At 57.4% G+C, this 26,339-nt stretch overlaps 1 protein-coding gene across 6 annotated transcripts in view; it reads left to right on the top strand.

The window, feature by feature from the left end:
* Positions 1-25,331, top strand: part of MYO18B (myosin XVIIIB) — a 62,501-nt gene extending 37,170 nt beyond the window's left edge. For all 6 annotated transcript variants that reach the window (XM_066979314.1, XM_066979313.1, XM_066979311.1 and 3 more), the window contains 10 exons: positions 2,827-2,940; positions 3,207-3,323; positions 4,044-4,127; positions 5,192-5,329; positions 5,906-6,091; positions 14,109-14,242; positions 15,601-15,642; positions 16,102-16,263; positions 22,728-24,022; positions 25,124-25,331. In XM_066979314.1, coding sequence (XP_066835415.1) covers positions 2,827-2,940; positions 3,207-3,323; positions 4,044-4,127; positions 5,192-5,329; positions 5,906-6,091; positions 14,109-14,242; positions 15,601-15,642; positions 16,102-16,263; positions 22,728-24,021 — 2,271 coding nt within the window. In that variant the 3' untranslated portion in view covers position 24,022; positions 25,124-25,331. The remainder of the gene's footprint in view (positions 1-2,826; positions 2,941-3,206; positions 3,324-4,043; positions 4,128-5,191; positions 5,330-5,905; positions 6,092-14,108; positions 14,243-15,600; positions 15,643-16,101; positions 16,264-22,727; positions 24,023-25,123) is intronic.
* The last annotated feature ends 1,008 nt before the right edge of the window (positions 25,332-26,339 follow it).

Raw genomic sequence — 26,339 nt, 5'->3', positions numbered from 1 at the left:
GCAATTAATCTCCATTGTGCATTACCCCTGGAAACAAACTAATCGGGAGGCATGAGCGATTCCAACAACACACAAATATAATTGAGATAATAGTTCTGCATAAATAACAGCTGTGAGCAGCAGCTGTTCCCACCTGCACCGGGGAGACGTGGAAGGTGAGCTGGGCGCCGTGGCTTCTGCCTTGCCCACGCCTGTGCTGCTGGCTGGGGCGGCTGGGGCAGGGGGTGGCCATGACCAGGGCACGTCCCTTGTTTGAACTCACTCCCTTGTGCCCTCAGCTGGGCGATTTGTCACCCTCTGACCCGGCGCAGCACCCAGCGCCAGGGCTGGCTGGTGCCGAGGGCACCCTTCTGCTGCCAGCTCCAGCTCCGTGGGCATTGCTGGCCCCCGCGTGGGCTTCACCAGCTGCGGGACCTGGCTCCTGTCTGCTGCTGCAGCATCTCGCAGGCCGTGTGCTGTCACCTCCTGGCGGCACCTGCCCCGCTGCCTCGCGTGTTTGAGGAGCGCAGAGGAGAGCCTCAGTATTGGGAGCATCTCATGTCTGCCGTGCTGCCAACGCCGAGGCTCTGCATGCATTAAAAGTGCCTCATGATTATGCCGTCCCTTACATTTAAATGCTTCCTAATGGCATTCATGATGAGGTTCTCAGAATCCGATACATCCTACCACCAGCCCACAAAGCTCTGCAAGAATGAAAATGTCGCTAAAATGCTACATTTCCGTTAATCAAAATCCATATGGTCTGTAAGTCGAGCATTGTTTCTTAATAAGTCTGAAGCATCCATTTTACGCAGGTATTTAACAGATGGTGTAGCACAACAAACTAATGTTGTTCGTCCATTCATACATTATGCATTTTGGGGCGAGTTTCAGTTTATTCTTCCCAAGTGGGAAAATTCCATTGCATGAAGTGAAAGAGAAGCTGGAATTTAATGGGAGGTCCAGAGATGAATCCCTCTGATTAAACTGTCTGGCGCATTTGTAGAATCAGGGCAGGGGAACGACCAGGTCCAGGGAAAAGCTGGAAAAATGTGGGAAAGCCCCGGACACAGAGCTGCCGTGTGAGCTGAGCGCCCGGCGGCACGGGGGGCTCAGTGTGCCGGGGGGCTGCGATGCGCCTGCTGTCCCACACCACAGGATTTCCCTGTGCTCACCATGTGGTGACACAGGGCACAATCTCAGGTGTTTCTGTTTGCTGAAGCACTTAGTGCCATGCTGCTGGTGGTTTCTGGTCTTCCCGTGGCGAGCTCGAGGGCAGAGCGCTGCAGGACACGTGTGTGCATGATGTGAATGAGCGAATGAAAGTCCTGCAGGAGGGGAGCTCGGGGCAGGTGCTGTCGTTGTCCTCGGGGCTCCTTTTGTGGCACAAGCTATCATTCCCTGGAAGTCTCTGACTGTTAACGTCTCCTAGAAGCTGTCGCTTGGGTAATTTCAGTCCCTGCCTCCCTTCATGCAAAATACAAAGCCGTTCTTCATCTGGGGGGCGAGCGGGGAGCACGCCGCGTGTCCCTGCAAGAGCGGCTCTGTGAATGGCCTGCCTGGGCAACCCAACCAAGTGGGCTGAGTCCAGACACAGGGGCAATTTCCAGCAGCCACTCTGCAGGATTGCAGCTGCTCAAAGCCCCCGTGCCAGAGTGTTGCGTTGCGGACGGTCTGTGCACCCCGGGGTGGCGGGGTGGTCGCTGCCCGCCCGTGTCGCCTTGGTGCAGGGAGGACGAGCGAGGCTCTGCCCGGTTCCCCCCCCCTGGAGGTCGGGGCTGCGGGCAGGGTGCTGTGTGAGGAGGGGCAGAGTGGTCCTGTCGCTGCCTTGTAGTGGTCTGGAGCCCTCCCTGGTGCTGTTAGGCGAGGAGATTCAGTGGCTTGAAGGGAAAAGTGACCTCAATTTCCTCTGCGGATTGAGCTCTGAGGAAGCAAATTACCTGCTTAACTTCTCCAAGTGTGTCTCACCCCAGACTGTTGAGGGAAGTGAACTGAGGATTGCTCCAGAACTTCATAATCCCCCACATTTTTTTTTTTATTTTTTTTATTTTTTTTTTTTTAAGGGAGGGAATAGCAAAAGGCAGGTGAAACATTTCCTGAGAAAATGGCTTTAAATGCCCGAACTGTGGCAGATTCCTCACCTGCACTTGAGCCCTGCATTCCCTGGGCAAACGGGGAACAGGCAGGGGAAACGAGCAGCAGGTGGAGGGTTTTAGTTTCCTTCCTGATAAACAAAGGAAACCTGCGTGAGCAAGGGAAGGAACTGCATGTTCAGGTACAACCCACGTAAGTTCCTCCATCTCAGCGGTGTGTTTGGGGGATGATGCTGCATCTTCCAGATGTTTCCAGCCCACTTAAGATCATTGTAGTTTTAACGGCTGAGCTATAAAAACCGAGAGCAAATTAGCATTTATAAATGTGATATTTCATGTGTATTTGCAAATGCAATTTGTGCTATGTGAAAAGCCCATTTGAAAACTCCAAATCGTGAATTGCTCTAATCAGGAATTACATGTAATTCACATAATTTTGCAAATTAATGATCCCAGCTCTACCCCGCCAAGGCGGAGGGGGTGTGCGGTGTGTGCTCCAGCACCCAGCAGGAAGGGCGCCTGCGTGCGGTCGGGCACGCGGGGAGCTCTCATCTCGCAGCACTGTGGCTGCTGCCTGGGGAAAGTTTTCACTGTGAAGCAGAACCAGGCGGTCTGAACGGCAGTGCAGATTTTAAAGGGCTGAGTTTTGGCGTGTGCAAGCAGGGGACACGCTCTGGGGGTGCAGTGCAAACAGGCGGGGTTTCCGCAGGCACCGTGCGCTCGTGCAATCATCGCCTCCCTCTGTTTGCCACAGCTGGAAGAGAGCGAAGCGAGGTGTGCGGAGGCCCAGAGGTCCCAGCAGGCGACAGCCCTGCAGCTGGAGAACCTGCACGCGGAGCTGGAGACCCTCAGCAGGAACAAGACCCTGGTGCGTGGGGCAGGGCAGCGGCACAATCCCACCCCCGCGGGATGCTTGATAGCAATAATCCCCAAATCACCCCCGTCGCTTTGGTGAAGAGCCCCCGGGCCCCTTAATGGGTGGATAAAAGGGCTAAAAGCACGCAGCATCCCTTCGCCTCCCCCTGCAGCTCCACCGGGCTGTGAGAGCTGGGCAGGGGGTGCCGCGGACCCCCGGCGGGGCGTGCCGTGAGGTGGGTCCCCACCACGACACGAGGCCCCGCTCCGCTCCCGCAGGCGGACGAGCAGCTGTCCCAGCTGCAGCACGAGAGGGCCGACCTCCTGCGGCGCGTCGACGAGGACCAGGAAGATCTGAACGAGCTCATGGCGAAGCACAAGGCCCTGATCGCACAGGTAGGAGCTGGGGTCGGGGGGGCTTTGTGGCATCCCCCTCCCCAGCAGGGAAAAGCCTGCAGCATCCACCTGCCTGGCAGGGAAAATCCTGCAGCGTGGCTCAAAGCAACTGCCGGTCCCTGTGGGTGCTTAGGGTGGGGGCTTCAGGAACCAGATGCTGGGGTGAGAGGAAGGGATGGCTCACAGCCCTATCTCCTCTCACCCCCATTTTGACTCTCTTCAAGAGGTGGCTTGGCTCTGGTTTCAATAGCCAGGAAATCCTGGAGCATCGCTCTCTGGCTCCTTTTCTATTCTTTCTTCACCGTTTTCTCATGCAGAGCCTAAAAAGTGCTGACAGGCAGCCCTGTGGCTCCCTGCATAATGCTCAGACTAGGGCAGGCTCTCCCAAAGGATTGTAAGTGGAGCTGAGGGACCCCAAGGCTCCTGGCAGGGCAGCTGTTGGGTCAGGCTGGCAAGACTGACAGTACACAGCCTGGTACCCTGCAGTGCCGTTACGGAGCTGGGAAACGGGGTCTGGAAGCACCCCGAGGGCAGAAATGAGCTTGACAAGAGGGTTCTGGCCTGACCTGCAGTATTTGCTCTGAAAATGAGGGAAGTTGCGTTCAGTCAGTGCTGTGCAGGAAGAGGCAGCCCCTGCCGGGGAGCTGGCACGAGCCTGCAAAGCCACGCACCTCGGGTGCCTGTGGGCTGCTTCCACCACCAGGCTCTCTGTTTCCCCAGTCTGCAACAGACATCGCTCAGATCCAAGAGCTACAGACGCAGGTGGAGGACGCAAAGAAGGAAAAGCAGAGCCTCCAGGAGAAGGTAATTCCTCCCCAGCTGTCCTGCGCTGAGCTCAGCAGCGAGGTCCCTGCGCCCAGCGAGCCGCACGGCACCAGGCAGGGGGATGCCGTCTCCATGTCCGTAGTCAGACCAAGCCTCCACCGAGGTGTCACAAAGCAATTTCTCCTCTGTGAAACAGGCCGGGTCCTCTTCTCTTGCTAATGCCCTGTGCGTGCCCTCGGGAGCAGCAAGGTGCAGGAGCCGCTGCCTGCCTGCTGCACCGCTGCACCCCTGGGGTTGGGGCACGCCACGTGTGCTGGGGCTGCAGGGCTCTGCCAGCCACTGCCTGGGGGTGAAGAAGGTTTTCCCCTGCGGAGAGCTTCAGTTCCTCCGTGGGGCTGGGGGAGAAGCGGGCTTCTGACGGGGGGGCTACGTGGTTGGGTGCTGCTCTGCCTCACTGCTGCGGCTGCCCCGCTGTCCTGGAGTGCATGCATTAATTTTAAACACATGAGTAATCCCATTAAGTTAAGTGCTTTACTGGAGCGTGGCTAAGCTGCCCAGGAATCGGAGATAGCACTCGCTCACTCCGAGGCGGAGAGTATTGTGCTGTAAAGATAGGCCAGATAACAGATGACAAATTCCCCTGGTTCTAGGTCAAATATAAAATCTGAACCAAGCGTGTTCCAGGGCTGCTAAAAGGAGAGCAGCTTGCCTAGGAGATCTCGGTGTAACGGCTGAAGAAAAAACTCAGTGCAGGCAGCTTTGCACATAAATTGTGAATTTTTATGCCTGCTGTCCTCAAAGAATTTGCTGAGAAGAGAAAAGCAAAAGAAACCCAGACGAGCGCCATCCTGCTGGAACATTTTTCTTTCAAAAGTACATGCTAGTGTCATGCATTTATAGCACAGTGCGAGCACTAGGGAATCCTTCAGGGAGCTTCAGGCAATATTTTCCCGACGTGCCTGGCAGTGCACGCCAGGCCCCGTGCGTTCATTGTGTATTCAGAGGGGAGCTGGGGTGGCCGCAGAGGTCTCGGTGCAGGTAACGGCGAGGGGAGGGGACGGGCACGCTGCTGGCAGGGGCACTTTTGACGCGTGTCCCCCCAGCTGCGGGCGGCGCAGGCGAGCGCAGCGCGCTTGGAGCAGCGCCCGGCCGAGCGCGCGGTCATCAGCCGGCAGGAGGCCCACATCCGCGACCTGGAGAGCCGCCTGGACTGCCAGGCCGTGCAGATGAAGCGCTTCGAGGTACGGCCGGGCGCGGGGCCCCGGGGACACGGCTTAGCACCAGAGGTGGACGCGGTGACACCGCCCGCTCTGCACCCGGGTAGGGGCGAGGGGACAGGGCGGCGCTCACAGGTGGGGTCTTGGCTCCGTGCTCTGTGCTTGCAGAGGCCACAGGTTTCATGCTGCTGTCATTATTCATACCTGTTGTGGTGTTTATTAAAAAGCAACACTGGTCCACTGCTATAAACACCCGGAGGAGAATACGGCCCCTGCCTCCGGACGCCATCCCAGCACCCTCCTGACAGCCACCCCCTGCCCTGAGCACCAGCCGGACCCCAGGGCATCAGGCTCCATCCAAATACCTCGCTGTGCCCACAAGTCAGCGTGGCTGCTGGCACCCCAGGAGGTGGTTTTGCTGTCACTTCCTCCCCGGGTTGCGCTGCCCAAAAATAACTCGGGGTGAAGGAAATGGCTCCGGTGCCCCAGACCGGCATCAGGGTCAGGCAGGGAGCGCTCCCCACGTCGCCGTGTGCTCTCGGAGAGCTTTCTGACTCCTCACCTGCATCTCCTTGGTCCTACCCCATGCTGCCTCCCCAGGTGCTGGTGCTGCGCTTGCGGGACAGCATCATAAAGATGGGCGAGGAGCTGGAGAAGGCGGCCGAGTCGGAGGCACGGGAGAAGGAGATCACCAAGTACTACCAGAGGAGGATGGAGGAGATGAAGGCGGACATGAACGAGCTGGTGCAGAGGGAGCTGGAGTCCAGCCGCCGGCGCGTGGAACTGGTAAGGGGGTGCTAACCCATGGGCCCTTTGTCCTGCCAAAAACGCACAGTTTCAGGCAGCCTTCGCTTTGCAGGCCCTCCTCAGCCCCCTGCCCTCCTGCAGCGCCCAGCCCAGGGCTTGCCCAGCTTGGCTGCTCTGGGATGGGGGCTCAGGGAAACCCGGGCCATGCACACCTCCGTGTGCTGCTGGAGAGCGAGTGGTGTCCTCCCGTCCCTGCTCCCCTGGGAGGTCAGGGCGCTGTGGAAGTGATGGTCCCAGCCCTCCGAGGGATGCAGAGCAAGCCAGGTCTGGGCTGTGGCGAGTGGAGCTGGGGAGCTCCGGTGCTCACTGCAGGAGCAGAGGATTGCTTCTCATCCCCCGCAGCCCCGAAGCATCCAACCGAAGCTGTTACTGTGGCTCCTCGCTTTCCATTTCTCCCCAGCTGGGCAGGCAGGGCTGGGCAGTCCCTCCGCTCTCTGTTCTGTTCCAAGAGGGAAACTGCTTCGCCTGCTCAGCTCTAGCAAATGCCGAGCAGGCGTCCAGGTTACCCCCGACACCCTTCTTGGCAAAGCCTTGGCGTGCTGGAAATCCACACCACGTCCCCAGCTCGCCGCTCGCTGCCAGCTTGCCTTCCTGCAGCTCCTGCTGCTTTTCTGGGCGAGAGCTGCAGCGGGGGGAGCGCCTGGCACAGGGCAGTGCCCCTCGGCGTGCCCAGCCCCGCTGTGCTGCTCTGCACGGCGAGCCAGCGCCAGGCAGCGCGGACAAACAGCGAGCCTGCTCTGCCTGCGCAAAGCCCCAAGCAGAGCGGGAGTGCGGCAAAAATAGCTTCACCTTCACTGTGCGGTCCTCACCCGGCAGCTCTTTTCATGTTGGTATTTTTCAGTAAACAGAAGGAAAGTCTTGCTTCCAAGCAGTAATTGAAAGATATTGCATTTCTGCTAGCGAGACAGCCGCATTAGGAGCAGTTATTTTATCAATAATCTTTTATTTAACAATCAAGGAGAGCTCGCCATTTATTTCACCCTGAGGCTGCGAGCCTTTCTGAAGGGAGCGCTGCATCAGTGCGAATCACTCCACGGCCGCTGTGCACGCTGCAAACTGCCTTTGTCCCTGCTCTGCCAGCCTGAGCCCGACCTGCTGGAGCCCCCCTCCTCCACGGGCACTGAGGGAGCCCTGCTGCTGGCTTTTGCGGCCAGCCACGCTCTCCAGACCTGCAGATTTTAAAACAAGAGGCTTTGCTCGCTGCTGCCTGTGCTGCGGGCTGGGTTTTGCTGCCCCGTGCCCAGCCCTGGGGCTGGGGTTGCTGCTGCTGCTGCCTCTCCTCGTGCCGAGCGAGAGATGGGGCTTCAGCTGCGCCGATCGCTGCGTGTTCATCGCAGCTCTGGTAGACACACGGTGTTTTGAAACACAGATGTGTTGTCCGTTAGGATACGGGGGGATGCTTGTCACTGAGCTTTTGTATTTGTGCATATGTCTTTAGAAGCTTTCGGAATGTTTTGCATGGGGATGTAGATGACGGGTGCAGAAAGATGCTTGGTCATCTTATGCTTCTGTCCTCCCAGCTGAAGTTTGCAGGGAATCTGTGGGACCTCCCAGGAGCATGGCGCAGAAGCCCACACAAACAGACACACTCAGGGGCAAACGGGGGGCTGACTGAATCCAGCCAGGCAGGCAATTGGGGTTACTGGCATTGGCTGCGGGAGGGGGGAGCTGAGCAAGTCCTGCAGGAGAGGAGGTCCTGGGGATGCTTCGGGCCAGCCCTGGCTGCTCTGGTGGCCCCGCAACACTCCCAGCAGCGGAGGCATTGCTCAGACCGTGCTCCTACCAGCGGTCCCGTAAAGCGTCGCGGAGAGCTGTGATTGCAGCCGCGCCGGGCAGGGAGCATCAATAGTTCGTAGAGAGCCACTTCCAGCTCTGCTCCTGCTAAATCCCCCATCTATTATAGATACTGCATGAATTATTCACTTAACATTACTTAAGTCGTGGTCTGCACCTAACGATTTTTTTATTTAAATAACCAGTTGTGAGGTTGTGCACTTGCCAGGCACTACCAGGGATTAAGAAACACTGGGCGGGACGCATTTGTTACTCAGATGGGATTAGGAGCTGGTCTTGCTTCCCAGGTCCCAAGAACTGATGCCTGTACATAAGCTTTTTATTCCAATGGCTTTTTTCAATATTTTCAATATTTATCAGAGGTGGAAGCATGTTAAATCCTATTACCACAAGGACTGTTGCTGTCCCACCAAGTCCATGCCTCCAGCTGGGTTGAGGACAGCTGCTCCCATTCCTCCCTTGTTTTTGACCCACTTTGGGCAGTTGGGAGGCAGAAGCTGCCTCGTGCTCCCGGCATTCACAGACAGCAGGGAAAACACAGCACAGGGATGGGAGCTGGAGAGCTGGCTGCCAGGCAGATGGCTCTGCCTTATGAATTTTGTAGGAAGAATGGGTTTTGAACACTTTCCAAGCCCTGTGCCATCGCAGGGAGGGATGCATGTTTTCTAATGGAGGGGGTAGTACTTGGCCCCGGTTGTCTCCGTCTTTGCTTCAGTTGCATGTCCTGAATTTCTCCCGTGGAGCTGTACCTCCTCGTCCTACACAGCCTGGATCTGAGCCTGCAACAGCTCCTCGTCTCTCAGCTGCTGTGCTGACACCCGGAGCGCGCACGGCTGCACCCAGCTGCCGGACCCTTGGGCTGTGGCAGAGCCTGAGCCATGGCAAGGAGCAGGGGATGGATTTCCAAGTCCTGAGGAGTGTAAAAACAAACCCTGCTCTCTCTGCTCATCACGAATGCACACGCATTTGTGCTTTTCCTGGTACGAGCCTCCTGGTGAGCTGCCTTGTGCGGTGTAGGGAAGGACGGGGCAGGGGCTGGCACAGGCACCAGCTGCCCTCGCTGCGGCCGGGATTTGGGCAGGGTGGTGCTGGGTGCCCGGTGCTGGGTGCTGGGCATGGTGCCTGGCGGCTTCAGTGCTCTGGAGACAGCACCGGAGCTGGGGGGGCTGCCCCCATCCTCCTCTTAAAGTCAGGTGTCTTTAATGAAGCTGTGAAATTCATCAGCATAATAATTAACTACTTGTACTGAAAATCAAAGTACAGGTGTTAAAATATTCTTCGCATGGGGTTTTGGTTCGTTTTTTTGAAGGTGAGAGTCCCAGTGTAAATAATCTTTTTATGGTTCCTTTGATGGGAGATATCCTTTGTAATTGCAGCCCTGCTATCGCCACGCAATCCAGCGTGGTGTAGCGTAGTAGAGCCTGATATTTATGATTTTTTTATTTGCAACCTTCAGATTTTTTTTTTTTTGGTATTTCCAGTGAAGCTGAGAGGGGAAATAGGAGCTGTTTGTGATAGCAGCTGAGAACGCTGCCTCCCCCCTGCCCCAGACAAACCCACAGCTCTCAGCGGGGCCTCCGGCAGCCCCCCGGACCCTGTGGGTCTCACAGCGCTGCTCTTTTCTTTAAGTGCTGATCACTTTGGCTAAGTGCGACGAGGAGATTATCAAAGGGAGCCGGCCCCTCGAGGTGAGGTTGGGTGATGGAGGAGTGAGAGCGCTGCCATGCACGCTAATTAGCTGTGTCGTGCAGCAGGCGTGCGATTTCTGTTTTGCTATTAAAGAAGTAAATTGTCCGGGAAATCATCGTCACTTGTGGCTGCTAACAGCACTTACAGGTGCTGCTGGTGGCTGGGTGCAGGAAGAGCCGCGCGCCCCGTCCCGCTTGAGACCGCAGCCGCGGAAATCTTGTCGCATCAAACTTTCCGAAAACCTGAAAGTTAATTACCTAATTAAAAATAATAATGATTGATGAATACTGCAGGTGTATGCTAAATTATTCAGATAGCAGCCATCCAAATTGGGCTAATTAGATTACACTTCAGGTGGATGGGAGCTCGCAAAGGTTGTGTTGTGACAGCAGAAGCTCAAACACAAATACAGGCGGCGAGGACGCGGCGCCTGCTGCTCGGTGGTGCCTGGCTCGGCATCCTTCACGGCCCCATAAATATTTCACTGCTGTTGTTGCTCATCTCTTTTTAACTTATCTTCAAATGCCTCTGAGACAAAATTAGATGGAAAAGAAATCCTTGAGAAAGGAGGTTTGGGAAACCCTTTTGCAGGGATGCAGGGAAAGCAAAGCCCGGGGTGTGAGGAGGGGCGGGTGGGGAGCAGCCCCGGAGCTGTGCCCAGTCCCCGTGCTCTCAGGTGGCATCCCGCTGGTGTGCTGGGCACGATTCTCCTGAGGTGCAGCCGCTCCTCATCCCCATTTTCCTGAGAGAGCCTTGAATTCATGCTCCTGATCAGGGAAAATTAACCTCAGCTTTCTAAGGTGGCTGCTTCTGACCTGCCAGCTGCCCAGTGCCGCCCGGCACTTGGTGCTGTGCACTGGGGCGTTTTATCTGCTGATATATGGTGCATGGGAAAATCTAGCACGGAAATACCTGCAAAGACAGGCAGAAAATACGTTTTGTTTACTGATTGCAAAATACAGACTAAGCAGGTGTGTCTGAGCCAGGTGGGCTGGTTCCTGCCGCCTCCGACAGATCGGTTTGGTGGAAGGGCTCGGGGCTGCCTGCTGGGAACGGGGAGCGGGGTTCGGCCACGCAGGAGGCTGCTGTGCCCTGGGAGCTGTTGGGGAAGCTGCTGTGCCCTTCCCAGGCTCGTGGTCGGAGCCCCAGCTCACGCGGTGTCAGGGTGCTCAGCTCCCGGGTGGCAGCCCTGACGGGCCCAGGTTTGCTGTGGGGTGGTGAGAGCACCCGGTGGGGGAGTTGTGTGCGTGTGGGTGGGATGAAATCCCCCCTCCGCTTCAGTGCAACGTGGGTTAGATCCCTGTGGCTGCCAGAGAGTCAATAGGCACAGGAGAAATCTCGTAAAGAGTCGGGAAATCGCTGCCTTGCTGCCCAGCCGGGAAGCAGCGCGGCAGCAGGCTGCTCCAGCCTTCAGCCCGGCCGGGTGCAGACCCTCCCCGTGGCTCCCCCTCCTCTCCCAGCCCTGTTTGCGTTCATCAGCGCTGCTCCCGCCCAGGATGCGCAGCCATCACCAGCTCCGAGCTGGGATAATGGGCCATGAAAGATGAACACCGGGCGGGATCGGCCACACGCCGCCTTTCAGCTCCCAGCTCTCTCCGCAGCGCCTGGCCCCACAGTTTTTGCTCAGTTCACCTGCGCTTTCTCTCCCGGGCAGTGCCAGGGGTTCGTCAGAGGCTCACGAGCAGGCAGGCTGGGATTTTTGTCAGTAAATGTATTCCCTTTTTTTATTTTATTTTTTTTCCCTTTTCCCTTTTCTGCTGAGAGGAGACAAAAAGGCAGCAATGCTCAGAGGCTCTTCCTGAGCGCAGGTGTTAGCATTCAGACCAGTCACTGTATTAAAAGTGAAATGCTTCTTGAATTTACATTTAGATTGAAACAACATATGTCAAAGGTGTCTAATAGCTCGCTGGGATAACTGTGGCCTGATGCTGGGGCGTTTATTGTCGGTTTGTATAATGAGGATAATTTTTCGCATTTGAAATTTAACTATATTGACATAATTATTCCTTTCCTTGAGACAATTGTAGGGTACAGCTACTTTGTGCTTGATTTTAAGAAGGGTAAAAAGGCCCTTTTCCTGCAGCCCACGCCGGCTGACAGCGTGTTACTGTGGGTAGGCGAGCACCAGCGAGTGCCGTGGGTGCCACAAGGCTGGGCGCCCACCGGGGGCTGGCAGCTGTGGATGTGGTCCTGGGGGTCACAGCCCCCCCCACTCTGCCTCGTCCCCTTGGTGGCCTCCTGCCAGCCCCAGCATCTTCTCTGCGAGGCGCCAAGGCCATGCTGAAAGGCAGGGCACAGAGATCCAGCGGTTTCTCTTCCCCACGTAGTCTCGCTGCAGATCCGTACAAGTCCCTCAGCAGAAAGCACGTGCGGAGCAATCCCAAATTATTCCCCGACTATGAACGGCGCTTCCCTTTGTGTGGTCAGCCCGCGTACCCGCGGTGATGGCGATGGCGATAGTGCTGCCACTGGAAGGAGTGTTTTATCAACACCATTGTGCTCGAGCACTGCCCGCTCTCGTTTAGGAGCAGGAACCCCCGGTGGGGCCGTGGGCAGGAGCTGCAGGGCCGCGGGGTTTTGCCCCTCACCAGCCGAGGAGCGGGGCTGGGGGCCGGGCGGGCGCACGGCGTGTGCGGGGCTGCCTCCGCGCCAGCCACCGTCAGGTTAACAGCAGCAGAATGGAGGAGAGGAATTAAATGCAGGCAGTGAACTGTATTTAATTGGAGCCGTATCGTGGAGCTGAGGAATTAGTTCAGTAGAGGCTCTTATCGGCATGTCTGAAGACTTGGGCTTTTTACCCAGCAGTTGTTTTACTGCCGGCTCTTGCAGTTGCAAATAGCTGAATACAGGCATGTCGCTAGCCAAAATTTGGGTTTTGCTCTGTGTGGGGCTGGCTCTGCTCAGGGGCCAGCCTTTCCCCACGTGCCCCCGCCTGAGTACCCAGCACGGGCAGTGTCCCTGCTGGGCAGGGGCAACCCCGCTGCCTCGGAGCAGCTCCGTGGCTGAACTCGGCTTTCCACGCCTCTGCATTGCACGGGCAGGGAGGGAAGCACAAGGCTTGGAAGCACCGAATTTCAGAAAGCTGCTTGGCAGCGTTCAGGTTTTTGCCAGAATTGGTGCCTTTCCAGAAGCAACTGTGATGCAGTACAACCATAACTGGGATCCTTCTTTGCATGTTTTTATGAACTGCAATGCTCTTCCCCTCGGGCCTGGGCGCTCGGTGATACCAGGGCTTTCATTATTTACTCTGACAGTCTGCTGGCTCCTGCACCGTGGCCTGTCGCAGCCTGCGCTGCAAATCATCTCTCACCTTGTCACCACTGAGATGGCAATTTTACAGCTGGCAGCTTCAATCAAGTTGAATTTGCAGCTTGCGCTCTCTCTCTTTTTCTCTCTGCCGTGTGATGGTTTAGAAAACGGCACGAAGACTTCCTCGTAGCCACGCTTGGAAAAGCCTTGCAGTCAGATAGAGGGGGGATGCTCTGCCTGCTCAGCCCCCGTAGGCTCAGAGGCGGGCGAGCACCGGGTCGGGCATCCCTGGTGCGCCGCGAGGCTGCAGGCGCTGCTGGCCTGCGGAGCTGTCCGGGCTGGGCTGCTTCCCTGCTTCTCCTCCTGCAGTTTAAATTATAAATGAAGCTTCCGTCTTTCTTATAAACCGGCAGTGTTTCTGGAAAGGGCTTTGTTTCTAAGCAGGAGCTTGGTATGTGTGAGCAGGGGGTGCCCCAGGAGCCCCCTGCGGTCTGTGCCCCCACGGTCTCTGACCCCGAGCTGTCCCAGGAGGGTGCTGGAGCCCGGTGCTCCCAGTCCCGGTCCTTTGGGATGCTCCACGCAGGGGGAGGTGTTACCGTTTGATATCACGTTTAGCCATTTGATGTATTTGGCCTTACATTTGGATTTGGAGCGACACAGCAACGTGCTGAAATCCCCACCTGAGCACAACCCAGCTGCCGCGATGTGCGCCCGAACCACTGCGCAGATGTGGTCCCCGCTCACTGCCAGTGCCGAGCATCCCCGCTTGCCAGGAGGGGATACGTGTGTTGAAGCCCACTGCTGTCTTCAAAGATGACTTTATTTCTTGTTCAGGTTTTATACTCAATGCTGAGCTGCAGCACATACGCACACAGGCCTGGTTGTTCAGGAAGACATCGCTGCACTCATGGTCGCTGGCTGCAGAACTTGGTGCTGCGCTGGTGCTGCCGTGCATCTAAAACAAAGCACCCCCCGTGTGGAGATAACTTCAGCTTTCGGCACACTAATTGTTGGGCGCTCCTTACGTCCTGCCCCGAGCTCGTTAGTGTTCGCTCATCATCTTTAGCCTTCTCCGGTGGTGGGGGTGGTGGTCAGTGATGTGGTGGGGGTGTCCCTCGAGGGTGTCCCTTCAGCTTTGCTCGTCCATCCCCGTGTGCAAGATGGCACTCGCGCGTTGGAGGTTTGGCAAGCCGCGGTGCGTGCAGCGGGGTCTGGCGGTGGGTCTGGCGGTCGGGGCTGGCGCTGACCCGCTGCGGTCCCGCAGGAGCAGCAGCTGGCCGAGGTGGCGGCGGCGCGGCAGGGGCTGCAGGCCGACCTGGGCACCGCCATCCGGCGCATCGCCGACCTGCAGCTGGCCCTGGAGGAGCTGCGCGCCAGCGACGAGAGCGACGCCGAGAGGTGAGGCTGCGGGGCCAGGCGGGGAGGGATGCTGCAATGCAGCAAGGGCGATGCTGGGGTGCCGGTGGCTGCAGCCCTGCAGGAGAGGCAGCGTTTTGGCTGAGGGCGTGTTTATGAACAAGTAACTTCACGTTGGTAAAGGGTCTCGTGAAAAAGGTGTCACCCCTGAAGTCATCTTGTGTGGCCCAGCTTAAAAGAAGCAGAAAGGATGGAGAAGGCCCCGTTCAGAGCAGCCCCCTGTTCCCTGCGGGCCTCGCGTGTCGGGGAGGCGCAGAAGTGCCCCCTGCCCCTTCCTGCGGTGGAGAAACCAGCCCGGGCTTCGTGCCTTTCCCTTCCAGGGCTCGGCAGGGCCCGCGGGTGTCCCCAGGCTGCGGTGCCCATGCAGCAGGTGCCCTGGCACTGCATTTATCGATCGGAAAACCTGGGCTTTGTTCAGCCACAGGAGCTGGGGGGGCTGGAGGAATCAATGAGGCTGGGCACATTAGGTGGAAGAATTTACTAGGAAAAAATGGGAAAAGTATTCTATTGAATTTTTCAGCTGTTGTGTCCACAGCCCTCCAATTTTCCCCTCTGCTACACTGCTAAAGGGGCATCATGATAAATGGAGACAAAGTAGATAAATACATTTTTAAAAAATGGCAGGGATGTGCTTGTCATCATGCTGTGAGAAGAGATTTTTCTTTGTGTAGTGATTAAACCAAGGAAGGGTGAGCTAGAAACCATGAGCTCAGAAATTCACTCCTTCACAAACAACAAAAAAAAAAGATTTCCAATACAATTGACACATTACAGAGAGGTGAGAAGCGCTTCCCGGCAGGGACATCCTCAGCTGCCGCGTTTGGGAAACGCGGTGGGTTCTGCTTCACCCTTCAGCAGCGCTCACGATGCCTGATGGCACGTCCTGATGGCACGTCCTGATGGCACGTCCTGCAGCCACCATCCCCGCTGCCCCGGGCAGGGTGCCTGCAGTGTCACCAGCCCAGGGGCCTTGGAACCCTCTCCCTGGCTCTGGTGGGGACAGCAATGCTTGTCCCCTGTCCTGGGGGGTGGCTCAGTGACCCCGCTGCTCCCTGCCCATCCTGACCACAGGCACCCCAGCCTGATGCAGCTGCCACACCTGCTGCAGCAGCCCCCAGCCCTGCGGGGGTGCTGGGGATGTCTGCAGGGTCCCTGTAGCAGCCCAGAGGTGCGGTGCGGGGAGCAGGACAGGTTTTGAGCCTTGCAGCCTGCTCGACCGGCACAGGAGGCTGTACCCCGGCTCCGCACAGCCCTGCTCCACTGCGTTGGCACCAAGCTCTGACGTGGATCCTCTGGAAAGATTTTGATCTGTGTCTGACCCTGTTGTCCTTTGTTTGCAGTGTGCAGACGGCGCGGGACACGCTCTGCTCCAGGAGGGAGACGTGAGTGAGCCCTCGGAGCTGCTGGCCGCAGGCGTGGTGCCCGCGCAGGGCTGTCGGTGAAGGCTGCGTGTGTGCCACCACGTGCCACCATGTGCCACCACGTGCCACCGCGTGCCCCACGCTCCTACCCCGTGCGGACGGACTGGCTTCTGTGCCAGCTCCATGTGCCCCACATGCCCCTGACTGCTGCGCTCCCCCCGAGCACTCTGCTTGCGCCTGCTGGACTGCAGTGGGGCACGTTAGGCTGCTCTGCGGACTGGGAGAGAAATGGAGACCCCAAAGGGCTCCATCCAGCCCGCAGCTGGAGCGGGGCTGCACGGGCGGGCAGAGGGAGCTCTGGCCCCAGGGAGTCACCGCTTCCCCCTCCGGATGGACCGCAGGACCCAGCGGGGCCAGGGACCCCCAGGCCCCCTCCCGGCACTAACAAGGGCTCTCCTCTCTCCTCTTCTCTCCCCGCAGGGACGCCTGCTCCAGCGTCGGCTCCGTTCTGAGCCTGGAGCCTGCAGAAAGCATCCGCTCCTGGCTGGGCTTGGCCGCGGGCTGGTCGTCCCCGACGGGTGGCAGCGTGGCCGGGAGCCTCTCGGTGCAGTCCGTCGGGAGCCGCAGCGCCCAGGGCCCGAGGTAAGGGGCTGCCACGGACACAGCGGGCGGCGGCAGCCTGGGGGGAGCCCCACGCAGCTCTCCTCCGGGGATACCACTAGCGCTGGGTGTCAGCTCCAACGGCTTGCAATGCGCGGAGGGTAGAAAAAGCCAATGCCATGCAGTGAGGCGCGGGCTCTCGGGGCTCTGGGTGCTCGCTGGGCTGGTGCTGCTTGAGGGCTGGTGTCAGGGTGCGCGGCGCCCTGCAGCGCCATGCGCGTGGGCAGGGAGCCTGGGGTGTGCAGCATGCAGAGCCCGGCTGGTGGTGGCTGGGGAGCAGGGCTGGGTGTTGCAGTCCCAGTGCGGTGACCAAAGTATTGGGCAATTGGTGACAACAGTGTCCCCTGTGGCTCCGTCCCCATGCAGAGCACAGCCTGGCCCCGGGGCCGGGGGGCTGCTGGCACTGATCTCTCTCTGTAAACCTTGCAGTCACACACATCTGGTGGCATCTGTTGATTTCACCGTTATTTTCCCCTCCAGCTAAGATGTCTTTAAGGATATTAAGGGGGGAAAAAAAATCAATTTGCAAACACTGCTGGTGGATCAGCCCAAACAGTTTAGCAAGAGCCTTATGTTATTAGTTCTTTAATACTTGCTCTGTGAGGAAAATGTATGCCGTCTCACAGAACGCCTGCGTTTGGGCCACTTCAGCTGAAGAAATGCTTTGGTTGGCTTAGGGCTTGCAAGGCTCCGTGACCGACGTTTGCAATCATTTTTCAAGTCCGAGTATTCTGAAGGTGCTTGGGGGGCAGCGAAGGAGCCCCAAGGGCTGGGGACAGGCATGGGCGTCCGCCGTGAGATGGCAGAGGCACTGCCAGGCAGCACGTGGACACTGCCATCAGTTCTTCCTTCTGTGGGTGTCCTGGTGTGGCGTGTAGGTGGCTGCAAGAGGAGGGAGGGGAACCAACGCGGTTTGGTGTGGCAGGTCCCGCGGCGCAGCGAGGAGCACCGCGGCGGCAGGCAGGAGGGAGCGGGGGAACCGCGGGGCTTGAGGTCGCAGCATCAAATCAAGGAAGGTAGTCGCTGCCACGCCAGGATCCGTGAAACGCTAGATGAAAGCCACTACATCAAAAACATGCTTCAAGCAGTAAAATATCCCTTGATGTATTCTCTAGAGGTAATTTAAAGAGGCGATGCAGCCTATTTGAGGATTTGTATGCCATATGCTCACTTTTCGCTACTGAGGAAACAGTATGCATTTATACAGTTTTAATATGAAATATGTTAATTTTTGGTGGCGATGCTGCCGGGCTGTGAGCAAGCTGCAGAGTGGCCCGAGCGCTCGCGTGGCCAAAGCGCTGGGGCTCGGCCCCGCACTGCGCCGCAGCAGGGGTGCGTGGTGGCAGGGGCTCGGCAGGAGCCATCGCAAAGGCTCTTGGTGTCCGCCTGGTGCCCGTCTACTCCGTATCAGTGTGTGGTTTCATGGGGAGAAAAGGCTGGATCCAGGTTGATGCAGCTCTCAGGCTGCCGCTCGTTGCAGACGTTAGCATTAATCTCACTGCTCTGATTCCGGAAAGGTCTGTCCTTGCTGCGTGCTGTGGCTTTGTACAGTAAAATAACTAACTATTGCCAGAATTAATTTTCTGAAGAGCAAGTCCCCTGGCAGCAGATACTTTGAACAGGCTGGAGCAGTCTGCCCAGTGCTGGGAGAAGGCAGAACTTGGAGCAGGGCTGGGAGCGGGGCAGGAGATGGCTGGGAGCCCCGAGGCAGCTGTGCTGCCGTGCTGTGCTGCCGTGCTGCTCCCCAGCGCCCACCAGCAGCGGTTCCTCTCCATCCCTCAGCACCACTTGGGGTCTGTTGGTCCGAGTGACCCAACCGTGACTGTAAGTGCATGGCAGTGAGTCAGGGGTTACGGCTTATATCATGTCTCTGAGCTGAACTGCACTGGATTTATAGTGAAAGGGCAGGTTTGTAGGCTTGGGGATTAATAAAAATTACTTACTGGGCCAACCACGGCCATTGAGAAAGGAAATTTGTACCTAGACCTGGAAATAATGTGACAATCTGGCTCTGTCCTGGGGTTAGTGAAAAGGCAAATTGCAAATCCCAGTGTGGTAGCTGCGTTTGGCTTCGCTAATCTAAGATGGAAACATTAGAGAGGAGGCTGTATGAAATGCAAACAAACAGAAGATGAGACTGGTAGGTAATAAAAACGAGATCAGCAAAACGAGCTCTTCCTTATTAAGATTCCTTTGTCTTACACAAGCACCCAGTAATGAAAAATGAATCTGCCTAGCACTCGCTTCTCTGTAGTACATATGGGATATTTCCTGAACAAACAGCTGTCAAAAGCCAGAGGAAAGAATATAAGGCTATTATCGTCAGCGTAGTGTACAGAAACGAGAGATTTGATTAACATTTTCTTTAATTCTCTGCTATTTAAATGCTTGTACAAAATGTTGGACAGCAGAGCTAAGCCTCAATAAATATGACACACAGCAGAGCTGGATAAACCTTCCATTTTTTATTAGGAAGCAAACTCAGAACTTAATACATTAATCCTGCCTCTCGCCAGGCAGGCCGTGGCCTGCGTGGCAGCCGGTCCTGAGGTGCAGGCAGGGGAATTGAAGGGCCTTCAGGCACCTTTAGGTGCTCGCACCCTGCAGCACCCACAGCCCCGCTGTGCCCTGGTGCTGCCGTTATCCCTGCGGGGCTGCCCGGGCGTTGTGGGGCTGGTATTGCCCGGGGAGAGGTGGCAGCTCTGCTCACAGGCTCCAGGCGTCCTTTCCCCTTCTGTTCTCATCCCTGAAACCTGGACCCCAGGTACCAAGGCTGCTGGGATGTGCCACGCTTGTCTGAAAATGCTGTGGTGTCAAAGCAAATTGTTATGTTAAAACTGGGAGCTGTTCCGTAGATGACGGAGTGATGAGAAAATCCTCTTCTGTCAGAAATTAGGCCAATTTCTTCTCCCTCCCTGAAATGGAGTTGTCTTGGCTTTATTTATGAGCTACCAGGAAAAGCATCCGAGCTCCACTTTTATCCCTGGTCATGTGTTGCAGTGCATGTGTGGATTTTATTGTATAAATTATTTCAACTACCATAATTGTAATCATGTTAATTGCTGTGTAATCTTCACTAATTATTGTTGTATGTCATTTGCTTTGGTGTGAATGGCATATTACAGAGCTCCTTTTGGCTCACAGACGCCTTCAGAGTTCTGCATTAGGCCCTGAGCCTTAGGAAAGCCATCTTCCCGGCACTGGGGCGACGAGCAGTGTGTGCTTCGCAGCACGCTCGCCCGTCCTGCCTCCCGCGGCGTCTCCCCCTGCCCCCAAAATGAGGGGGGAGCACCACGAACGGGGGGGGACGCAGGGATGCTGTCCCGAGCACTAGGAGCTGTTGGTGGCACATCATCAGCCCGTGGTTTGGGATGAGCGGACGGAGGAGGGCTGCCGCAGGACGGGGCTGTCGTGCATTTGTGTCTCTCGTTCGCAGAAAGTAATTAATAGAAAATGAGGTGTAATTTCAGAGCCTCTGCGACCCCAGGGCATGCAGCAGTGGAGGCTGCAGCCGGATGCTGCGGGCAGAAGCTTGGGGACAAAGCACTGAGGGGTGGGTGGCAGCCAGGAGCTGGGTGCCCAGGGCTTGGGGGTCTCCAGTGGGCACAAAGCTGGGGAGCCCTTGCAAAACAGCCCCCCAGCCTCATCCACGTTCTCCCAGAGAGAAGAATAATGTGATATTCTGGTCCCCAGTATAGACTTTTTGGTGCCCACCCCCCCGGTTTTGGCAGCACTGCTTCCTGTGAGGGAAGCGCTAACAGCTTCTGCTGGAAGGACTCGAGTGTTGTAGGGGCTGGAAAGAAAGAGGAAAAGCGCCACAAGCTGAGAAATCCTGCAGCGCTTTCCCCTCGCACGCTGCATCGCTGCCTGGGGGGGGTCTTCGGCTTCAGCCCTTGTGCTGGCGGCAGGGGTCTGAGCGCGGGGCAGGTGCAGCCCCTGCGCAGGGACCTGGCGCGGCGCTGGCCCCGCCGTGGTGCTGGGGCTGGGAGCAGGGCTCCTGCTCGCTGCCTTCGCTCCACTCCGGGCTCGAAGGATCTCCGTAAAAATAGGAACTGCCCATCACGCTGAGCAGGACAATAGATTGCCGAGTGCGAGCTGGCTGTGTTCACAGTCCATTAGTGCTTCTTACCTCCTCACTTCACTTTTATCTCGGTCTTAAAAAACAAAGGAAAATATCGAAGCTGACTGTTTAATTTATGAAAGCCGGCCACGGCAGGCAGTTTACGGTACTATTTGGAAACACGGGGAGTGATTGGAGCAATTTCCACACGTATTCTCTCGGAAGGATCACACCAGTTATGTAGGTAGGATGCAATTCAGGATGCTAAAAACCAGCATCACCGAAACGTCTCGAGCCATTAATCAGCCGGCCGCTCCAGCGATGTTGGGCGCAGCGGCGCGGTGAGTCCTGGAGGTTGCTGCGTTCCTTCCAGGAGATCAGACCTGTGGTTAATTCGCTCCACGTGGAACAACCGAGCAGTGTGGGGCCGCTGGCGAGCTGTGGGCACGTGGCCCAGCAGGCGCGGGGGACCCGCAGCGGCTCCGTTCCCCTCCAGCGGCTGCAATCCCTTCCCCTTGGCAGCCGCGGAGTTTGGCTCGGCGTGTAAATGATTTCATGGGTCAGCAGAGCCCGGGCCCAGCTCGTCCGGCGTTGTCGCTGGGATTATCCCCTCTCACCCCGTTCCCATGGCGACGCGAGCCTTTCCCTGGGCAGGATGCTTTTCTCCTGCTGATGGAAAACCTGACTGCTGCTCCCGCACATCGGAGCCTGCTCGCCTCCCGGAGGTGTGTTTGTATTTAGGTTCTGCTGCTTCACCCCGTCCTTCCCTCTCTTTTTTCTCTCCTTTTCGGTGCCAGACACACTTGGACCCAGGAAGCCTTTCCGCCGCAGCCAGGTCCAGGTTCCCCTGGGTGCTTTCTGGCTGAGCGAGGGCCGGGCGGTGCTGAGGGGCTCCCAGCACCGGGCTCAGCCCCTGCCAACCTGCGGTGCTCGTGGGCGCCCGCACTCCTCGTCTCACCGGCACGCGGCTGAGAGCGAGCAGCCTATAGATAGTAACTGGCTATCATTGAGCTAAAATTACACACTGCGCAGCGCTGCAGAGCGTCTGCTTTATTTCAGACATGCCCTGGCAAAGCAGCCCTTTGCCTTTCCCTGCAGTGGCACAGGCAGAAAATCCGTTTCTTCAGCCCTTCATGCCGGCGTAGGTGATGGAGTGACCGTGCAAAGTGTCACCTGGGGCTCGGTGTCACTGGTGACACCAAGGCCACGGTGAGCGAAGCCCCCTCCCCATCTCTGTGCATCAGGTCTGCAAGGACAGGGGCGGGCTTGGTGCAGAGCAGCCCTTTCACAGCCCGCAGGCACCAGGATCCGGCCCCTTGAGAAGGAATTCAGCATCCGTGGTGCCTGTGGGGGTGTTCCCCAGCTCCCGTCCCAGCACCGTGCCCGGCATGGGGGGACGTGCCGTGTCACGAGGCGGTGGCGGTGGGTGGTGGTGTTGCCCTTTCTGCTGCTTGACGTCTGCGCTCAGTGCAAGCTGCCAGAGCCATATGTGCCGAGCCGATGCCATTCCCAGGGTAGCACCACGCTCTTGCTTTCGACCCCGCGGGCCCGCAGGGGTGAGGGCTGTGTTTCAGGGGCAGAATGGGGGGAATGGCTCGTCGTCGCTGAGCGCACGCAGCACCCCCGCGGTTCCTGCCGTTCGCAGTGCCGCTGCTCGCAGGGTGAGCTTCCAGCCCCGCGCCATCAGGCTCACTTTGACTCACTTCTGACAGCCGCCCTTCAAAGAGCAGATTTTCCCCCAAACTGCGTTTGCTTGGAGAGGAAATGTGTGCTGCTGGGCAGAGAGCTGCCGTGCTGCTCTGCCGGCCCCTGCCCGACCTGGCTCTTCCTCAGAGCCCCTCTTTGCAAAGCAAATCCTGCTCTGACCCCATATGAAAGCAGCTCGTCCCTCAGCTTGTGCTGCCTGTGCTCTGCCTGGGGCTGGGTGTTTGTTCTGCTCCTGCACTTCCTGGTGGTTTTTCCTTCCCAGAGGAGCGCTGGTGCAACACGACCTGCGGTAATGTTCAGAGGCGTTTAGGTTGCTCTGTGAGTTGTTTTCATAGAATTTGAGAATAATCTTTGGTTTGGGCAGAAATAAAATAAGTCCTGTAGTTTGCTATAAGCTGACAAGAAGGAAGGATGTTTGGAGGTGTGTGTTGCTTTGGCAGAGTTGAAGTCGATGATGCCGTACACTTTGTGCCACGGAGTCAGCTGGTTTGGTTTGCTCAGAGTTATTTAAGATAAAATCTTAGGTCACTGCTGAACTTCTCGATGCTGCAATGAGAGTTTATTCGGAGATTACCGTGCAAATATCAGCTTTTTGCCGCTCACGCATGGCCTTGCTGAATGACGTTATGCTTAGTGAAAAACCACGCTGCTTAAACTAACGTGGCTGTCTGTTGTTTAGGGGGAGCAGAGACACAGCAGAGCCAGCAGCCACCCGGCCGGGCTCTTCACTGAGCACCACGAGGTCCGTCGATGCTGGGGACCTGGGGTCGGCTGCGAGTCCTTTACTCGGTGCTAGAAGACGGGAATACGGAAAAACTCCCGCAGACGAAGAGGAGCTGGCGGGCCCAAAGCAGCCAGTGGATAAAGCAGGAACAAGGTCCCCCCTGGTGCCACGGCGGGGGCTCTCACCTGCCCTGGAGCGGAGGACCCCCAGCCCAGCGTCTCCGCCGGTGCCGAGGAGCGTGCGCTCCCCGCTGCCCAGCGCCTCGGCCGCGCTCTCTGACTATGTGGGGGAGCTGCGCAGGAGAAGGGGAGCGGAGCGGGAGCAGGGGCCGCTGCAGCTGGAGGACGCCTCTGCCCTCCCCATCTACCGCACCACCGGCGCCGCTGCCCTGCGGCGCTGCCGGCTGCAGCCAGAGGTGGCCGAGGCCCCGGGAGACTTGAGCACGGATCAGCCCGGGGCAAGCGGCGGAGCCGGCAGCAGCCTCCTGCGCTCCAGCAGCCTGCGGAGCATGGCCTGGGAGCCGGCAGAGACAGGGGAGCCGGCACGCTCCCCAGTGCTGAAAAGAGCCTCCAAGTTTGGCTCCTGCGACTCCCTTCTGCTCTCCCTGGGCAGCTCCGGCCGGGGCCTGAGCTCGGCAGCCGCGGGGATGGAGGCGCTTGGGGCGCCCCGGCTGAGGCCGTGGAGGAGCTGCCTGGAGCCGTCGGCGGAGGAGGGTGGGGAGGCTGCGGGCTGGGCCTCGCTGGGCTGTCGGAGCGCGCGGTCCAGCCCCGGGCTGGGCGAGGGGCAGGGGGGCGACCCCAGTGGCTGGAAGATGCCCACCCTCAGCTTCGAGAGGAGAACTGGCCCCGACTTGGACGACTTCCTCCCGGCCATCCGGAAATCCCGCTCCACGAGCAGCCTGGCCAAGCCCGGCAGGGACAGACGGGACGGCCACCGGCCCCTGACCGTCCGCTTCGAGGACGAGGCCATCGCGGGTGGCTCGGCTTCCTCCAGGAGCAGGAGCATGGTGCAGCCCGGCCTGGCCCCCGGGGGGGACGCCGGCACCCTCTCCGACTCCTCCTCATCCTCGGGCTCCGTCCGCTCCTCTAGGAGCGCCGACAGCATCAAGCGCCGGCCGCGGAGGCCGGACGGGGAGGGCTGCAGCGGCAAAGGCACCGCCGAAAGCAGCGTGGAGAGCCTCCGAGCGGAGGCAGAAGGGAAGGAGGACGACGTGAGCAGCATCATGAGGAAGTACCTTGGAAAAGAGTGAGGTAACTGCACCGATCTGTGAGCCTGCACCCAGCCCCTGCTTGCCCCGAGCATGGAGCAGCGATGGCAGGTTCGCCCCCGAGCCGCTGCCCTCCAGCCCACGCTGCCCTGACACCGCGGGGTGCCCACTGTGCTCCCCCGGGCTTCCCAAAACCGCTGTCCCCTAACCCCTGCCACACAACCCCATGGAGACATCCTGCTGTCTGGGAGCTCAGCCCTGTGGCTGTGCTTGTCTGCTGAGCTTGAAATTCGCCTTGCCTCGACACCGAAGGTCACCCCCTCCAGAGGTGGCAGCTCGGCTTTGTCAGGCTCGCGTCTTGTAGTTAGCGATTGTCTCTGACAACCACTTGGATCCAATTTTTGGATTACAACTGACACTTGGAGAATTAGGATTTATTACTGCAATCCAGGTTTGAAAGCAAAGTCCCTAATGAATGCACCACAACTGTAATTAAGTGTTTAAAATAGATTAGAAAAACATTTTGTAAAACCATTGCCTTTAGATGAACTTATTGGGTGTCAAGCTGTGACCAAATTGACTAAGCCAACACAAGGAGGGAGCATGTGTTAATAAAACATTTCTTTCCAGGAAGCAAAATTTGCATAATGCAATGTCCCACTTAGCACAGCCTCTGTCGCAATAAGCTGCAGTCACCGGCCCCTTACCCGAGTGAGGAGCTGCCACCAGGCAAAACACCGCCCCACGCAAGGGCATCAGATGGGAAACGTAATTTAAACAGGGACTGAAAGTGGCTCCCCAAAAGACATGAGATGGTTTTACAGCTGATTAGACTCTCTTGGTTTTAATTATATTCTGGTTTCTGTGTGCCCCTGGTCTATTCCATGTCACTGCGGGTGCGCTCAGGGTCAGCCATGGGGATGAAGCACTTTTCTTCTTCTGCAGTCGCTCGGCCCCCCCCGAGGTGTCTCACCCCACTGTACACTGCTCAGAATTAAGCAAAGCAGCCAAAGGATGCTTTTGGGGCTGGGTGTGAAACGCAGTGACAGCAGAGCGGAGCATGAGGGCTGGTCAAACCGAGCTGCGTGTTGAAGAGCACGTTGCAGGATCTCTCTCTCTATGTACGTTTTTCTTCTATTTTTAGTTTCCAGAAGCTGAGACTGTATCTGAAGCTTTTATAATTCCATTCGTATGTGAAGCTGGGCATGGCCGTGGTTCCCCAGCCCCTGCCTGCTGGGACATCTCCCCACGTCCCCCTGACACCAAGGACAGTGACGTGGTGCCCGTTGTGAAGGGAGGCTGCCTTCCCGTGTCTGCTTGGTTTTTACACAATAAAGGATTTGCTTCTTTGACCCCAGCCTCCTCTTGCCTTGCCTTTCCCTCGTTCCTACAGGAGACACAGCCTCATTTGTCAGGTGTTTGTGGCACGATACGGGTACAAGCACAGCTCTCCCCATCAGTGCATGGCTGGAAGGGTCACACCGGCGTGCACAGCCCCGTGCGCCCTTCGGAGCAGCATTTTTAAGGCAAATTGGGCAGCATTCAGCATTTTGTCTTGCCTTTTGGCTTCCTCACATTCCTTTCTAATTTAAACCAAGCCATTGCAGCAAGAAGCACTTTCCTTGTCACAGATGAATGTGAAGCCTCCGTCTCCAGGTTCACGTCAGCACTTTACTCAGCCTCGTGCGCGCTGTGAGCAGTTTCTCACCCCCAGCCAGCGCCGCAGTGCCAGCAGAGTCTGGGGGATTTGGGTTCAGCCCCCTGGCCCCACAGCCTCAGGGTCTCTCTGCTCACGCTGCTGAAACGAGGGACTCAGAGCCACTGCTTCCCATCGCCCTGCTGCTCCTAGAAACCCAGCTCCCCCCGCTCCTGGGCATGGCCCAGGTGCTGGGGCCAGGCACATTCATGCAGGAACCGGCCACCAAATCCAGTGCAAAAAGGTGAGCACCCAGCACCGGGGCGTCCGGCCCTGGTTGGCACCATCCTGCCTCCCGTCTCTGTTGTCTGACCCGCAATATTGGGTGGATGAGGTGTCTGCTTGCAGTTCGTTTGTAATCTAAAATTGCTACATGCAAATAACTAAATAATCTGAAAGAGCTACATAAACCGCTCATTATTGGTGGAAGCTGCAAAGATGATTCCTTTGACACTGAGCTTTGTGTGTGGAATTACTACAGCACGCTGCTGCGGTGGGGTTGCTGAACATGGAGCTGTTACTATTTAAACGTGCAGAAGGAAAGCAGATTTGTGTGTAATAATATACAGACCTTTTCTTTTTTTTTTTTTTTTCTTTCCTTCTGCTTTCGCTTTGCAGGACACAAAGGAAATTGCTCTGTCGCTTGAAATGGCTGCACACATCC

Source organism: Anser cygnoides, chromosome 17, assembly GCF_040182565.1.
Source record: "Anser cygnoides isolate HZ-2024a breed goose chromosome 17, Taihu_goose_T2T_genome, whole genome shotgun sequence".
In the NCBI taxonomy this organism is placed as follows: domain Eukaryota; kingdom Metazoa; phylum Chordata; class Aves; order Anseriformes; family Anatidae; genus Anser; species Anser cygnoides.
Note: the sequence above shows the minus strand (reverse complement) of the source record. Positions and strands in the feature narration are given on the sequence as shown.